General features: G+C 56.5%; 1 protein-coding gene across 1 annotated transcript; it reads left to right on the forward strand.

Annotated features, from left to right (window-relative positions):
- The first annotated feature begins 99 nt into the window (after nucleotides 1-99).
- Nucleotides 100-16,074, forward strand: LOC123055798 (probable helicase MAGATAMA 3). The gene is made up of 14 exons (XM_044479650.1): nucleotides 100-210; nucleotides 915-956; nucleotides 1,040-1,184; nucleotides 1,288-1,427; nucleotides 2,447-2,644; nucleotides 2,758-2,955; nucleotides 3,045-3,080; nucleotides 3,271-3,356; nucleotides 3,601-3,651; nucleotides 4,122-4,230; nucleotides 4,323-4,428; nucleotides 4,546-4,643; nucleotides 4,884-5,089; nucleotides 15,972-16,074. Exons 1-14 carry the CDS (start codon nucleotides 100-102, stop codon nucleotides 16,072-16,074), a joined length of 1,629 nt encoding a protein of 542 aa, XP_044335585.1.
- The last annotated feature ends 220 nt before the right edge of the window (nucleotides 16,075-16,294 follow it).

Below are 16,294 nucleotides of genomic sequence, written 5' to 3' on the forward strand. Positions count from 1 at the left end.
GCCGCGCTGTCCCGGGCCTTCTTGGCGTTGGCCCTGTTCCGCCGGTCGGCGGTGACAGCCTCCCGGCGCTAAACTTCCGCCCTCCAGTCGGTGTTGGACATGCCCGGGGACTTGGACGACGGCGCCCTCGGCTTCCTCTACTTCGGCTGGGCGACGGCGGTGGTCGCACCCGTCGCGGCGCGGGGGACCACGTACTTCTTCGGCGGCATGGCGGCCGGCTAGGAGAGGAGGAGGAGGAGATTGGCGGGAGGAATGGAGAGAATGAGAGGGAAGCCAAGGGGGAGCGGGAAGAAACGGCAGGAAAAGGCCCCTCTCGCCGACGGAGCGGCCCCATGCCCCTTTTCGCTTGTGCCGGCGCCCCAGGCGGCCCAGCGCACCGGGTTCGGCTCGGGTGCGCCGACTGTTATTCCGGCCCAATCTGGCGAAAAACTGACTCCTGGGGGCGCGACTGGGCCGATTTTTGCCCGCCGGCGCTAAAAAATCACCTGGGGGCCTGTTGGGGGCGCGGCTGGAGATGCTCTTAGCTTGTAGACTCATATTGTGTTGGGAAACGCTATGTTACAGTAATGTTACTACTTCTTATTAACTACTTGTCATATAAGCAAAGTTTTCTCGTAGTGTGCTATATTACTAGCTAAGTTACTCCCATTATGATTATAACCTAATAATTGGGTCAATGGAGGGTGGACCGGGCTGGCAGTCATTCTCAATAGGGGCAAATTATCAAAGTGGGAGGTAAAGCGCGGCAAACGATTCAATTTCCCCTCCAAGCTCCGTCTGTGTCTACCGTCAGCTCACATTCCCCCCAGAAACCCCAAACCTCTGCCCGCAGCCGAGAAATCCATGGCGGGGGAGAAATCCGGCGGCAACGGGCCCTCCTCCTCCTCGGCCGCTTCCACCATGATCGTCCTTAGCTGGGAGCCTGGGACTACCTCCGCCTCGTCGCCGACGCCAAGGTACACACGAACCCACCCACCCGCCGCACCCCTCGCGCCACCGCGACGCTCGAAATCCTGAACCTTGCGCGGCTCGGGCGCAGGGCGCGGATCAAACTAAGGGGCTGCGGCGCGTGAAGAACAGCTACGCCTCGGTGGCCGAGTACGTGGGCGTCTTCGAACCTCTGCTCTTCGAGGAGGTCAAGGCGCAGATTGTCCAGGGCCGCAGCAGCGAGGAGGACGGGGACGGTGGGCTTCTAGCTTCGCTCCACTTGCCGCTTGTGTCCGTTGCTCTGTTTCTGTTGGCTTCTGAAGCAATTTTTTGTTTTGTATGCTTGTGCGGTGTGAGTAGAGATTGGGCTGGACTGGCAGAGAGGAGTGGTGGGATCATGTGCAGAGTCCGAGGGATTCCACAAGGTGTCCATGGCCGTGCTCGATGCCTTTTGGGAGATTGTGTCAGAGAATGACATTCTCCTGCTCTCCAAAGACAAAGTAAGTTTACCGAAAAAGGCTTTCGCCCTGCTTTATAAATAAAGCAACCACCAAGCACAGAGTAACAAGGTAACAACGGAACATGGCACACATCCACACAATGCCACCGCAGGCAGGGTCCAACACACATACGCACAAACACACAGACCCAAGTTCAGATGTGGGCACAGCACAACAAGCCCAGCACAGACGCACTACGAAACGCCCCAAGACAGCGGCGGTGGAGGCGTGAAGACGACGATCTAATCTGGTTCCGGAGGTGGTGGGGGAAGCGGTGGAGCCAACCGGAGAGCCATCGCGCGAAGCTGTGTGATGATGGAGGTGATGGCGTCTCTCTCCCTGGGACGGCTAAGTGGCTGCCAAAGCTGCAAGTAACCAGACCATTTGAACAAAGCGTCAGTAGCACGGCAAAGAGGAATATGCTGAATCACAAGTTTATTCCTAACAGTCCACAACGTCCAGGCAAGGACCCCAATGGTCAGTCACCTAATGTGGCGCAACGCGGGTGGGATCGCCTGGAGTTCAGCAAAGAGAGCGGGGAAGTTGTTGTGGTCCCAGCTTCCACCCACAATCTCGCGGAAACAGCTTCATAGGAACTGCGCGGACATGCAGGTGAAGAAGATATGGTTCGAGTCTTCTTCAGGCCCGCAGAACGGGCAAAGCCCATCACCAGGGCCATTACGCTTCAGAACCTCAACGCCTGATGGGAGGCGGCCACGAATCCATTGCCATAAGAAGATCCTAATTTTGAGGGGGAGGCGAATCTCCCAAATGGAGGAGAGCGCCTCATGGCCAGGAGAGGGGGCGATGGCCAGGTACAGAGATTTGGTAAGTTTTGTTCTGGTAATCTAGCAGGAAGCTGTTAACATAAGTTTGGTGAAATCTATGTAGTGTGTCAAACACTCGATCCGTTTGTTGTTAAATCTGAAATAGTTCAGATTGCATGTTCTCACATTTACACCAGACATGGTTAGCCTTGATGATGTATCATGAGTCGGGATATGCCTGGATTTTTGCAGTTTGTGGAGGGAGTCACCCCCACTGCATATGCCTTTGCCATAGTGGAACAGCGGGGTGGTAAAGGCACAATCTCTCTTAGAACATCTGTGGCAGGGGAAATTAAAAATCTGAATGTTGCAAAGCCTGTCAAGTCTTCAAGACTAGAGCGCATTACTTCCATTCTCTCAACATCAGGAAGCTTTCTGTCGATTTTAAAGGTTAGTTCGATTGTTATTCAATATTGCCTGAGTTTCATGTTTGTCTCATTTATTGCGAGCATGTGCTTCTTGATATAAACTTGACGGTTTCCTTTTTCGGTCAAAATTGTCAGATATGCAGCTTGTCTACTATACTGCGAGAGTACTCTGCAATGCACTCTGTAGCTTCACTTCCTTTCAAGGATTTGATCCTTTCAGCATCTGAGAAGAATAAAGACGGAGATGATCAAAATCGTGCCTGGAATGTCCCTGAGCCACTTAGGGAATACCTGAAAACAAACCTTAATGATTCACAGCTAGATGCAGTTAATGTGAGCATACTTTGTAATATTTGATAATGTTGTCATATCTTGTTCGAGGGATATTATGTGCCTAAACAGACTAGCATATTCTCTTGTAGGCAGGCCTTTCGCGCAGATCCTTTGTCCTTATTCAGGTTAGTTTGCTACTTCTTGCTGCTGTAGATAACTTGCAGTGTAATATCGTCTACCTTGTCAAGAAAAAATGGCCAAGTGTTAGAGAAATTTTGGATGCATGCATTTTTGTGAGAATTTATAAGATCTGTGCACATTGCACTCCTTATAATCACATACCGTTGACAGTAGAGTTGTAATGTTTATTTGTAGGGCCCTCCAGGAACCGGAAAAACACAAACTATCCTTGGACTTCTCAGTGCTGTTCTCCATTCCACTCCAGCAAGAATGCAGACCAAGTAACGATCTTCAGTTTTCTTTTTGTAATATAGAGTGAAACGCATGTTAGTATTTATATTTTGAATACGAGAAAAATACCCTTGTCTTCTTTTTATCAGAATTAGATAGTAGAAATTGCGACATAAACATATTACATATATGTTCACTGCAGTTTGCAATAGCTTATTCCTCTTTTGTCATAACGTTTCTTCTATAGATAAAAATGTGTGCATATATCTCACTTGCTTCACGATCCTTTTGCAGAGGAGGGTTCAATGTTCAAAAGCATGGGCCTGAGCTGGACACTGAGGGCAAGTATGTTAAAAGTGCCTTTTCCTAGTTAGTTTCTGACATTTCTTTGATTTTGGAGCACTTAAGGAAGCATAAAATGCTGAATGATGAGCATGTAGCAGTTACCCTATTAAGGATATTGCCAGAAAATGTTCGTAATTGCTTCATCTGTTGCTGATTTTTCTTGTACTTCTTCTGCACGGTGTTTGGCACTAACTAAATTCACCTCAGTTCTTGGCACTGGCGTTTTCCTTTGATTTCTCAAACCCATAGGGTGTAACCAGGCTTTAGCGGAAGGAGAAGATTGCTGTGCTTTACATTTGCACTATCATTTGTAGCGGTCCTTCTGCATCTAGCTTCATGTGTTGTGTTGGATAGTTGTATGGGCTTTTTGGTTGCGTTTACTGCTAAGAAATTCTGCAAGTCTAGTATGGCTGAATGATTCTACTGCAAGTACTTGTTAGCTCTTTCTTACTACAGAGTTTACATGACAGGCTTGCAAACTGGATGAAAGCATCTTCTTGGCTGCTTGGTGCAAATCCTCGCGATTTGATTATGCCTGTTGATGGTGATGATGGTTTTTATCCTACTGGGAATGAGCTGGTACTCTTGCCTACTCAGTACTTTGCTATATTTAGTCATGCTGCCTGTTGTGGATGTTTTATTCCTTGCATGGTTAAAACATTTATGGGCAGAAACCTGAAGTCATAAGTTCCAGTGGCAAGTATCGGGCCCATGTGTTGGTTTGCGCTCCATCCAACTCAGCACTTGATGAGATTGTATTGCGTGTTCTTCAAACAGGTTAATGATATTGGCTCTATGTCATCTAATGCTGAAAAATGTTCTCACAATAAATGTATTCTTTCATTGACAGCTCATCAAATAATATTAAGTAGTGAAGTTATTGTATGTTTTCAGGAATACGTGATGAAAATAACAACACTTACAATCCCAAGATTGTGCGTATTAGACTAAAGGCGCATCATTCTGTCAAAGCAGTTTCCATGGATCATCTTGTATGTGATTTGAGTTGTTAAGCACTCTGTCTAACTTTAAAAAATGTCAATCTTGGGATAAAGAGTTTACACTGCTTATGCTTCCACTTTTTTCTTGTACGTAGGAAATGAGATTTTTTTTCTTCTTTTTACTACAAATTTATAAGCTGTTTTGTTTCACTCATATAGCTATCTAGTTTAACTTACCAACCCAAATACTAAATAAGTAATGTCAATTACAGTGTGTTCAACTATTTTCAGATACAACAAAAACTTTTTGGTGTGGATCACTCATCAGATGGCAGGAGAAGTGGAGCTGGTGAATATGATCGAATTAGAGCTTCTTGTCGGGTGGTAGGTGCGACATATGCCAACGGGTGGCTTATCATTGTGGGAGCCAGTAAGACATCGCCGGTGCCTGGAAACGGGATAAGGCGAAGACATGCACGCCGGCGAATCTTACCCAGGTTCGGGGCTCTCCGTGGAGATAACACCCCTAGTCCTGCTCTGCGGGGTCTCCGCATGATCACTAGATCAACACAAGTAGCTACAAGTGCTCCTTGAGCTGTTTGGCTAGAGGAGGAAGAAAGGCAAGGCTAGCTCTCCTCTTCCCTCTACGTGGTGGCTAAAACTATCTTAGAGATCCACCCTTTGCATGGGTGCCCCGGGGGGTTTATATAGGGAGCCGGCTACGCCCCAGGCCGACTAGGGGAGGCCGGGCCGCCTTCGAGTGTCTCTCTGGCTGAAGGGGCCCGCCGCCCGCGGGCTGTACTGGCGCCTGTCGTGGGTGACATCGTGGTCAACATGGCTACAGTGCCGCGCCAGACGGGGGATGGCTGACCCGTACGGCGCACTGTGGCCATGCATGCTCCGGGATTCGGGGGTGGCAGGCTGTACTGCGGCCACGCCCCGTCTTATCACCGTTATGTGGGTGCAGCCCTGGCGGGTGCAGTATTGGCCGGCTTCTGGGAGTCGGCCTTCTTCATGGCCGGCTTCTGGGAGTCGGTCCTCTTGGGGCCGGCTTCCTGGAGTCGGCCATCTCGTAGCTCTCTTCGGGAAGGTTTTTGAGGCCGGGTCGCCTTCTGGTAGCCGGCCTTGGTGATAGTCGGCCAGAGGAAGGCGGCCCCGTGCTCTGGATGCTTGAAGGCTCGATCGGCCTGGTAATTTTTCAAAGAGCCAGGAGGAGTCGGTTAGGCTACCCGTGGCCATTTACTCCGACAGTAGTCCCCGAAGCTGGTTGGGCTTCGAGGCTGAGAGGAGGTCGAGAAGCTCGGTCAGCTTCTTATCTTGACGAGCCAATAGCTAGGAGCCGGCTTCGGTTGGGTGCGCCGTCTTGGCGAAATTTTTGAAGTCTGAAGGCGGGAGTCCGTTGGTGCGCACGCCGGGTTGCAGGCCGGCCGCTCGCCGCCCGCGTACCACGTGGCACCCTTCGGCTGAAAAAGCCTGCCAACCCACGCGCGCGACGGGACGTCGCCGCAGGCCGGGGGCCCATCACTCCCACGCCTAGGCCCAGGCGCGGATTCTCTGTGGCCCAAAGCGGGCCGCTCGCCTTACGACGGCAGTTTCTGCACGTCGTTAGGGCACTATAATCGCGGGACGTCGGGGAGTGGGCGCAGTTAATCCCACGTTCCCCCCCACGCCTCGCCTCCTCGGCTTCGCCGCACGAGGCTATAAGTAGGGGGAGGAGGGGGAGCGGCAGACGCTCGCACGCTCATCCTCTCTCCGCCATCTTCTTCCTCCTTCTTCCCATCGCAGCAGCCTCTTGCCGCCGCGCCGTCCCACCAATCTTCGCACTGCCCCGCAACCTCGCCGTCGCGGGGCCGTGGTTTCTCCGCCGCCGCACCCTTTCTCGTCAGCTTCTTGCCATCATGCAGTACGGCGAAGACTGGGACGGCTCCAACGTCCATACGGACCACATCGAATTCCTCCGCAAGACGCGGCGGTTGCCCGGTAAGGACCAGGTGCAGGTCTGTCTCGCGCCGGAGAAGGAGATCACGCCGGCGCCGGAGGAAGGCGAGCGGGTAATCTTTCGCTCGCACTTCCTGCACGGCCTCGGTCTGCCCGTGAGCGCCTTCTTCCGCTCCTTCCTCAACTTTTATCAGCTCCAGCCGCACCACCTCACTCCAAACACGGTGGTGCTGCTATCCGCCTTCGTCACTCTGTGCGAGGGCTTTCTTGGCGTTCTTCCCATCCTCGAGCTCTGGGGGGAATTCTTCCAATCCAAGCTCGGCACCCGCATGCAGGGCGTGCCGGCTCAGAGCGGCGCCTTCATCGCGATGCGGAGGCCGGCAGCTGACAAACTCTTCCCTGTCATCACGCTGATCCAGTCGGTGAAGCGCTGGCAGAAATCGTACTTCTACGTGAAGAACGTCGCCCCGCAAGGCGACTACGTCAACTTGCCGGCTTACGTAGCCGGCCCGCCGGCTGGGAGGCGGCCCCAGTGGTAATGATCCAGTCGGAGGTCCTGACTGGGTCCGACCTGCTGACCGCCTTCGTGGTGCGCCGGGTGCTCCCGCTTCAAAGCCGCCCTCATTTGATCAGTCAAATGAGCGGCCAACTCGATCCGAGTCGGATGTGCACCAAGGAGATGCCTCATGACGAGGTGGCTCATATGGTGAACTATCTCGCGAACTGCAAGCTCTCTGCAGAGTGGCTGTTTGGCAAGGAGCCGTACTCCCGTGCCAAACCCCCGCCTACGGTATGCTTTCTTTATCTTCTCTTCTTTTAGTTTTGTCACCAAGTTTTTCTTGGCCGACTCTGACCAGTCGGCACGTCTTTGCAGAGCCCTCTCCTTCGACCCGCGGCCGAGACAGCGGGGGCGGATCGCCGATTTCTCCCCGACCGGGCGGAGCATGACTTGGAGGACCCCGACTTGGGGGCGACCGCCATGGACGACAACACCGAGGCGGGAGGCGGCGAAGCAGGCGGCTCCGGGCTTGGAGCCAGCTTCGAAGACTGGCCGAATGACGACGAGGCGGAAATCGTCCCGCGCCGCCAGCCGGCGTCCGACCATGGCGCGGGTTCCTCCGCCGCGCCGCCTGCTCGAGGCGGCGCGCAGAAGCACCGGGCCACGTCGGGCTTGTTCGGCAGTCGGCCGAAGAAGCCCAAGGGCGGGGCGGCGGCGACCAGGCGGGATGAGGCGGCCGCGAAGGCGGCCCGCTTCCGCAAGGTGGTGAAGCAGCCGCAAACGGTTTCGGCGTAAGTGTAGATTCTCTTGCATATTCCTTCTTCTTTTCTTGTCGATTTCTGAATCCTTGTCTTGTCTCAAAAAACAGGGCTCCGCTTTCTCTTGAGCGGGTTGCTGCCGCGTCCGTGGTTGGATCGCCGGGAGGATCCGGGAGCACCCGCCGCGTGGACCCCCGCGCCGAGCTTCAAGCGGCGACGGAGCGAAATGCGCGGGAGGCGGAAGAGCTGAGGGCGGCTGCCGCCAAGGCGGCGCAGGAGTCGGCGAAGGCACAAGCCGACGCGGCGGCCAAGGCCCAGGCGGAGGCTGCAGCCACAGCGGCAGTGGAGGGGGCCTTGCTTGTCACCCCCTGCGTGTCGCGGCGCCCGAGATCCCGGAGCCCCCGCCGGAGGAAGCCGGCGGCGACCTGCCGGGGATGGAGAGGGACGAGGACAACGTCATCGTCCAGGAGAGGGAGGCGGCACCGCCATCGCCGACTGGGCGGCCTAATGCGCCGCCTCCGTAATCGGCTGGAGGCGAGCCGGCTGTGAAGACGGACCTGGTGGTCCGGTCGCCATTGCGCCAACGCGCGAGGAAGGCAACTTCGGCTCCGGACCCGCAGAAGGCCGCGGGCTCCAGCTCGTCGGCCCGGGACGTGGAGACGGCCAGCGCCAGCTCGGGGTGGACGCCGGGTGATGGGACAGCCGTGGTGAATGTGGCGGCGCAAGAAGTCCGGAACCGGCTTCAGTCCCAGGCCGCCGTGCTGAGGCAGTACAATGATGAGTTCCTCGCGACACGGGCGGCCATTCGGGTGAGCCTTCCCGCTTTTCTGTTTCTTGATCTTGCTTTCTTCCGTGGGGGCGCGTCAGCGCACCCACTGGGTGTAGTCCCCGAGTTCCGAGTCGGCTGCTGAGCAGGCGGCTTGGAACTTCTTAGTAGACTTTGATTGCTTATCTTGCTCTTGTTCGCTTCTCTGTCCAACTTGCAGGACTATCACAACCTCCGTGCGGCTGGCTTCAACTCCCAGGCTCGGGAGCTGACCCAGAAGACTGTTGATCTAACTGAGAGCCGGAGTAAGTGCTTCATCTTTTATCTCACGTGGGGGCGCGTCAGTGCACCCACTGGGTGTAGTCTCCGAGATTCGGGCCGACTGCTGAGCAGTCGGGTCGGATCTTTCCTGACGACTTCTTTCTTATTGCTCTTTTCTTCTCTGCCATATCTGCAGCGGCTAACGCCAAACTGAGGGAGCAGCTGGGTGGGACCCAGGCCGCCCTTCGTGCTAAGGAAGCCGAGTTTGACGCCTTGGCTCAGGAGCGTGACCGCCTGGTCAAGAAGCTGGCCAAACCAGGAGGAGAGCCACAAGGCGGCCCTGAAGGCGGTGCAGGATAGCGAGGCCGCCCTCCAAGCCGAGTACGAGACCGAGGCGGCGAGCTGGGCTGAGGCGAGGCAGTCGTTAATCAACGGCTACGGCCAGATCGAAGACTTGGTTGACGGTAGGCCGCCTTCTTCGTTCCTTGCTTGCCGCTTGCCGTTTGGTTCATTCTCTGACTTTGTATTTTTCTCTTCTTTCTCTTTCTTTCTTTCTTGTCCAGAGTACTTCCCTGGTTACTCTATTGCCGCCAACCAGGTCGTCGAGGCCCACCGCGAGGCGCAAAGGCAGGCTGGCGCCGAGATCGCGCTGAATGCTCGTCGGTCGCTTGAGGAACAGCTCCTAGCAATTCAAGCCCGCCTCCAGCCGGCTCTCCGCATGCTCCGCCGGCTTCAACGTGTTGGGGCGCAAGTGCTGGCCGCTCTCTAGCCCGGCGAGGTGATTCCCCGCGCCCCCAGTCGGACTGCCGACTGGCTGGAGGTAGCGGCCGGCCGCTTCGAGGCCTGGAAGGCTTCTGCAGCTCGGTCAGGCGCCAGGCGGGCGCTGGAGTTTGTCAAAGCCTGGTATCCTGAGCTGAGCTTGGACCAGCTGGCCACCTGGCGGCAGGAGGCCGACACGGAGCTGGAGCCGGCATGGCTGGCTATCATCCAGCGTGCCTCGGCGATCGCCGACTACACCGACACCAGCGCCTTTGCTCCTGAGGTGGATGATAACGGCGTTGCCCAGCCGGAGGAGTGGTTCAGGCCGAACCCAGTAGATGGCGAGGACTCGGCGGAGGAGATCGACTCCAGCGACGAGGGCGAGGAGGAGGAGGAGGGTGAAGACGCCGTGCCAGATGGTGGAGCAGCCGGCCAGCCTTAGCTTGACCGTGCCTCCAGCAACAAGGCGCGTGCGAGCGCACCGCCTACAGCCGGCGATGATCAAGCTGAGACTCGCCAGCCGGCCACTCCTCCAGCCGGCGCTGCCGTCTCCACCGACCAGCCCGGCTCGCCTGCTGCGCCCTTAGCCTAAACTGCCGCCTTTACTTTCCTGTTTTATCACTCTTTGAACAATATTTTGTTAAGTTTGCGCAGTTCCACCCACTGGGGGTGTATTCAAACTATATTGACTGCTGGCCTGTAGGCCTTTGTGTAAATATAATCATGCATGTGGTTGGCTTCCCATTGTACTTGCTTTTCATCCTTTGGCTATTTCCTTTGCCGCCCTCCCTTGGTTGCCGCCTTCCCAGCCGGACAGCTGCTCTGAAGTTTGTGGCTGGAGAAGTGCTTGGCCGGTTGGGAGGGCAAGTACTCTAGCTTTCTTGGATTGTAGCGAAATGACTGGGAAGCCGGCCAGCCGGCTGTTCTGACAGCCGGTAGGTGTGGTGGGAGGCCGGCTTGTGTTATATAGGTTCGTTAGTCCTTAGCCGTTTTTCGTGTGGGCATCCTTTCCTACCTTTGGCTCTTGCCAGTCGCACAATCGGTTCTTCGAGCTGCGACTTTCAATAAGAGAGGGCTCGGGTGCCGGCACACTACTTGTCTGACTTCAGGTAGAACTTTTAATATAACTCAAGGCGGCCAGTCCCCGGGCCGACTAGTCGAACCCGATCGCCTTCTTGGAAGGATCTTGGCTTGACCTTCCGGTTGTGGTGACCCAAGGCGAGTCGAACTCGATGTTACAAGGAAGAAAGGAGTGAAGCCGGTTGACTTGTTCGGGGCAGTACGCAGACTCCAGAGGACAGCCGGCAGCTCATCGAGCCAGCAGCCGGTCGAATGCTCCAGTGGTACGACCAGTCGGGGCTTGATGCCGGAGAGGATGAGGCCGTTTGCTCGCTCGACCTGGCCGTTTGACTGCGGAATGGCAACGGACGCTAAGTCCAGTCGGATGCCCTGTGTCGCGCAGAAACGTGCCAGTGCTCCCTTGACAAAGTTCGTGCCGTTGTCGGTGATGATGTTGTGTGGTATACCATACTGAGTGGTGATATCTGCGATGAATGTCACGGCAGTCGGCCCGTTCAGCTTCTTGATTGGCTTCGCTTCAATCCACTTGGTGAATTTGTCCACGGCGACAAGCAGATGTGTCATGCCGCCGTGGGCTGTCTTGAATGGGCCCACCATGTCCAGCCCCCAAACGGCAAAGGGCCAGGTGAGGGGGATGGTCTTGAGTGCAGAAGCCGGCAGGTGTTGCTTGGAGCTGAAGACTTGGCATCCTTTGCAGCATTTGACTAATTCCTTGGCGTCTTCCAAAGCAGTCGGCCAGAAGAAAACATGGCGGAAAGCTTTGGCGACAAGTGATCTTGAGGCCGCGTGGTGGCCGCATTCGCCTTGGTGGATATCCTTGAGGATTGCTATGCCCTTCTCTGACTCGACGCAGCGCTGGAAGACTCCAGTGACGCTACGCCTAACAAGTTCTCTGTTTATTATTGTGTATGCTCCGGCTCGGCGTTGAACTAGTCTTGCCGAGATCTCATCAGTCGGCAGCTCTCTGTTTACTAGGAAGTTGAGGATGGGCTGGGCCCATGATGGAGCTGTGACTTCTTCTGTTGTCAGTACGGCTACTTTGACCCGGGTGGGTGGGTTGGGTGGTGAAGAGTTGGAGTCGGCCACCGTCTGTTGTGTCATTGCAGTCCTCGGGCCGACTGCTGCAGTCCCTGGGCCGAATGCTGCAGTCCCTGGGCCGGGTTCTGAAGTCCCCGAGCCGGGTGCGACTATGGCAGTCCCCGGGCCGCTTGTCGAAGTCCCCGAGCCGCCTGCTGGGTTCCCCAAGTCGGATCTGACTGCATCAGGGGCAGGCGGTACGAAGATGGAGTCCGATTCTGGAGACGGCTTGACAGACGGTTTGAGGAGGCGCTGGAGAGAGACGCCGGTTGGTATAGCTTGTCGGGTGGAGCCGATCCGTGCCAGGGCATCTGCTTGCTCGTTGTCGGCCCGTGGCACGTGGAGGAACTCGCACCCTTCAAAGTATCCGCTGATTTGCTGGACGAGGAATCGATAGCTCGCCATGTTTGTGTCCTTGGCGTCCCAGTCGCCAGATGACTGCTGGACCACAAAATCCGAGTCGCCATAACACAGGATCCAGCGTATGCCGAGTTCTTTGGCTAGCCGGAGCCCGTGTATGAGCGCCTCGTACTCGGCCACATTGTTGGAGGCGGCAAAATGAATTTGCAATGTCTATCTGAGCTTGTCGCCCTTGGGAGAGGTGAGGACGATGCCGGCTCCCAAGCCGGTGCGCATCTTGGATCCGTCGAAGTGCATCCGCCAATGAGTGGAGTCGGGAGCCGGCGGTAGGTACTGGGTCTCGGCCCAGTCGACAAGGAAGTCGGCCAATGCTTGGGACTTGATGGCGGTGCGGGGCTGGTAGAAGATCGTGTAAGGAGCCAGCACGATGGCCCACTTAGCCACCCGGCCGGATGCATCCCGGCTGCCTATGATCTCGGCAAGCGGGGCAGTGCATACAACCGTGATGGGATGCTCTTGAAAGTAGGGCTTCAGCTTCTTGGCGGCGAAGTACACACCATAGCACATCTTTTGGTAATGCGGGTAGTTTTGCTTCGAGGTGGACAGTACTTCGCTCAAATAATATACCGGCCTCTGGACTAACTGAGCTCGGCCTTCTTCTGGGCGTTGGACCACGATGACTGTACTGACCACTCGGCTAGTCGCAACAATGTAAAGGAGCATGGGCTCTTTCTCAGTCGGCGCTGCCAGGACAGGCGGTGTGGTCAGCATCTTCTTCAACTCGTGGAAAGCTTGGTCTGCTTGGTCGTTCCACTCGAAGTGGGTGGACTTCTTCATGAGTCGGTACAGGGGGAGAGCCTTCTCTCCTAGTCGGCTGATAAAGCGGTTTAGGGAGGCCAGGCACCCGGTAAACTTCTGAACGTCTCGCAGCTTGGTAGGAATCTCCATTCTCTCTATGGCCTTGATCTTCACTGGGTTGCACTCAATGCCGCGTTCGGAGACCAAAAAGCCTAGAAGCTGGCCGGCTGGTACTCCGAACACGCATTTCTCAGGGTTGAGCTTGATCTGAAATCGGCGCAAGTTGGCAAATGTTTCTCTAAGGTCTTCCAGCAGGGTGCCGCGCTTCTCCGTTTTCACCACAATATCGTCTACATAGACGTGGGCATTTCTGCCGAGTTGCTTGAGGAGGCATTTCTGTATGCAACGCTGAAAAGTGGCACCGACATTTCTCAAGCCGAATGTCATAGTCAGGTAGCAGAAAGCTCCGAATGGTGTGATGAAGGCGGTCTTCAGGCGGTCGGCTGGGTCCAACTTGATCTGGTGGTAGCCTGAGTAAGCATCCAAGAAACTCAACAGCTCGCATCCGGCTGTGGAGTCTATCACTTGATCTATCCGTGGTAGGGCAAACGGATCTTTGGGGCAGGCTTTGTTGAGGCTGGTGTAATCTATACACATACGCCATTTATTGTTCTTCTTCAACACCAAGACAGGGTTGGCAAGCCACTCTGGAAAAAACACCTCCATAATAAAGCCGGCTGCCAGGAGCCGGGCTATCTCTTCTCCTACGATCCTTCTCTTCTCCTCTGACAGTCGGCGGAGAGGCTGCTTGACTGGTTTCGCGTCCGCTCGGACGTGTAGCTTGTGCTCGGCGAAATCCTTCGGAACACCCAGCATGTCCTTTGGGGACCATGCAAAGATGTCCCGATTCTCACGGAGGAAGTCGACGAGCTCGCCTTCCTATTTGCTGTCCAGGTTTGCACCAATGACAGCAAACCTCCCCGGGTTCTCCGGGTCCAGAGGTATCTTCTTTGTTTCCTTGGCAGGCTGGAAGGAGCCCTGAGCATCATATTCTCTTCAGCAATCACGAGGGACTCGGCCAGCCGGCTGCTGGCTGCAGCACACTCGGTGGACTTCTTGTAGGCTCCGGCTATGGTGATGATCCCCTTTGAACTCGGCATCTTCATCTTGAGGTAGGCGTAGTGGGGCACAACCATGAACTTGGCCAGGGCAGGTCGGCCAAGTAAGGCGTGGTAAGGGCTCTCTAGATCCACTACTTCAAACCAGATCGCTTCTCGGCGAAAGTGATCCTTGTCTCCGAAGAGAACATCCATCTTGATCTTGCCGATTGGTGAACAGGACAAGCCGGGTACGATGCCATGGAACACAGTCCGGCTTGGCATGAGTTGCTTCGCCTTGAGGTTCAACTTCTCCATGGTGTCGCGGTATAGTATGTTGATGCTGCTTCCACCATCGATCAGCACACGGGAGAAATGGGCAGCTCGCCTTTCTGTCGCGAGGGTGGCGTCCAACACCAATGCATAAGAGCCGGGAGACGACATCACCTCTGGGTGATAAGCCCGGCTCCAGCTGATAGGCTTCTCAGACCAATGCATGAACTCGGGGTTGCTGGAGGTGACCGCGTTTACTTCTTGGTGCTGTCGGCGCCGACTGCGCTTGTCTTCAATTTGGCTCGTGAAGACGATGTAGGCAGCGTGCTCATCTGGGAACTCATCTTGAATGGCTCCGACTGCTGGTCGAACAGCCGGCTGCTGAGGGGCTGGAGGCGGCGGGCCAGGAGGTGGAGGCGGCGCCAGCCCCTCGCCCTTGGAGATCCGCGTGAGCCAATGGCACTTCCGGGTTGTGTGGTTGGACGGCTTCGCGCCACTTTGGAACTTGCAGGGGGCATCAAGAGTTTGCTCGTAGGAGAAGGCCGGCTGCCAAGCCGGCCTGCCGCCCTTCTTCTTGGGCGCGGGCCGCTCTTCGGGCTGTTCGTCTTCGACGGTGGATACCTGCCGACTGGTGGAAGGCGGCATAGGGGCCTTGCGCTTGTGGTCGTTCTGGTAGGGGCGTCGGTTGGAGTCACCGGCCGGCGTCTTGGGAGCCGGAGCGAGCACCTTTCCAGAGGCGTCCACTCGAAGCTCGGTCTTCATTGAGGAGTCGGCCGTGGCGTACTTGTCTGCTATGATCAGCAGCTCGTCGAGGGTAGTCGGCTCGTTGCAGAGGAGTCGGTGCTTGAGGAGGGTGCCCTCTCGGCACCCGGCGGTGAAATACTCTATGGCTTGAACCTCGTGCACCCCCTCGCAAGAGTTGCGGAGCTCAGCCCAAGGCGTGAGGTAGTCGCGAGTCGATTCGCCGGGCCCTTGGACGCATAAGGAGAGCTGGCGGGGCTTGGGAGGCCGCTTGTATGTGCTGGTGAAGTTGCGGACGAAGACTTCCGTGAAGTCTAGCAAGCTGTTGACGCTGTAGGGCTTGAGGCTGTTCAGCCAGGTGCGTGCCGTGCCTTGAAGCATGAGAGGGACGTACTTCACGGCAACGCGCTTGTCTCTTGGGAGTGAGAACCCTTTGGGGAAGGGCTCGTCGCGGATGCGGGGGCCAAAGCAAGGCGGGCCGGCATCATCTTCTTCTAGCGCCAGGGATCGCGCTAGGCGGTCGATCCGGTGGCGGGCATCATTCTCGCCGACTCCTTCGCGGTGGCCTAGTCGGCCGCCGAGAGTCGGATGCGTGACAGGCGGCGGGGTGGGATATCTCTCCCCACGAGGCGGGGGGGAGGCGGATTGCCTTGTCGTTCCACCGTTCGGGGGCGGCCTTCTGCGTCGCGCTCAATGGTGACCCGAGTCCGGCTGCGGCTAGCAGCCGGCTCCTTGTCTTTTCTTGCGCGGGCGCCGCTTACAGTCGGCGTCCGGGATGTCGCGGCGTGGGGGAGGACTCTCAGCGCGGGCACCGGCTTCATGCCGTTCTGCGGCCGCGTCGATCAGTTGCTGGATGCGTCTAGTCATGTAGGGGAGCTCATTAGCCCCCAGCCCGTTCAGCTCGTCTACGGCCGTCTGAGCGGCATGCAGATTCTTGAGTGGCGTGGCGTAGACTGGGCGGTCTGCTCCCAGCATGCTGGCGATGGCCGTGCCGCGCTTCTTGACCAGGCCGGCTCAGCTCGGCCCGGCAGGAGGCGGCATACCAAAGGCGGCGCAGTCGACTTCACACTGGTGAGCCTCGGTGAGGCGTCTCATGGATGCTATCTTCTGGCCCTCCGCGATGAGGGCGAGGCGGCGTGCCTCCAGAGTCTCGGCGTCGGCGTTGTCCGAGATGGGGACGGATAAGTCGTGCAGCGCCGCTTGTAGGGCGTCGTGGGCGTTCTCGTCCGAGGCGGCGCCGTGGCTGATGACCAGCACCTCAGTGACAGCGATGCTGCCACTGTCGGCTCGAGGGA

Source organism: Triticum aestivum, chromosome 2D (assembly GCF_018294505.1).
Source record: "Triticum aestivum cultivar Chinese Spring chromosome 2D, IWGSC CS RefSeq v2.1, whole genome shotgun sequence".
NCBI lineage: Eukaryota > Viridiplantae > Streptophyta > Magnoliopsida > Poales > Poaceae > Triticum > Triticum aestivum.

Bases quoted from the DNA above. Each gene is read 5' to 3' on its own strand.
- LOC123055798 (XM_044479650.1), top strand. From the start codon at position 100: ATGCCCGGGGACTTGGACGACGGCGCCCTCGGCTTCCTCTACTTCGGC. The intron at 3,081-3,270 runs GTTAGTTTGCTA...GTTTATTTGTAG, and splicing joins GATCCTTTGTCCTTATTCAG to GGCCCTCCAGGAACCGGAAA. The intron at 4,429-4,545 runs GTTAATGATATT...GTATGTTTTCAG, and splicing joins ATTGCGTGTTCTTCAAACAG to GAATACGTGATGAAAATAAC.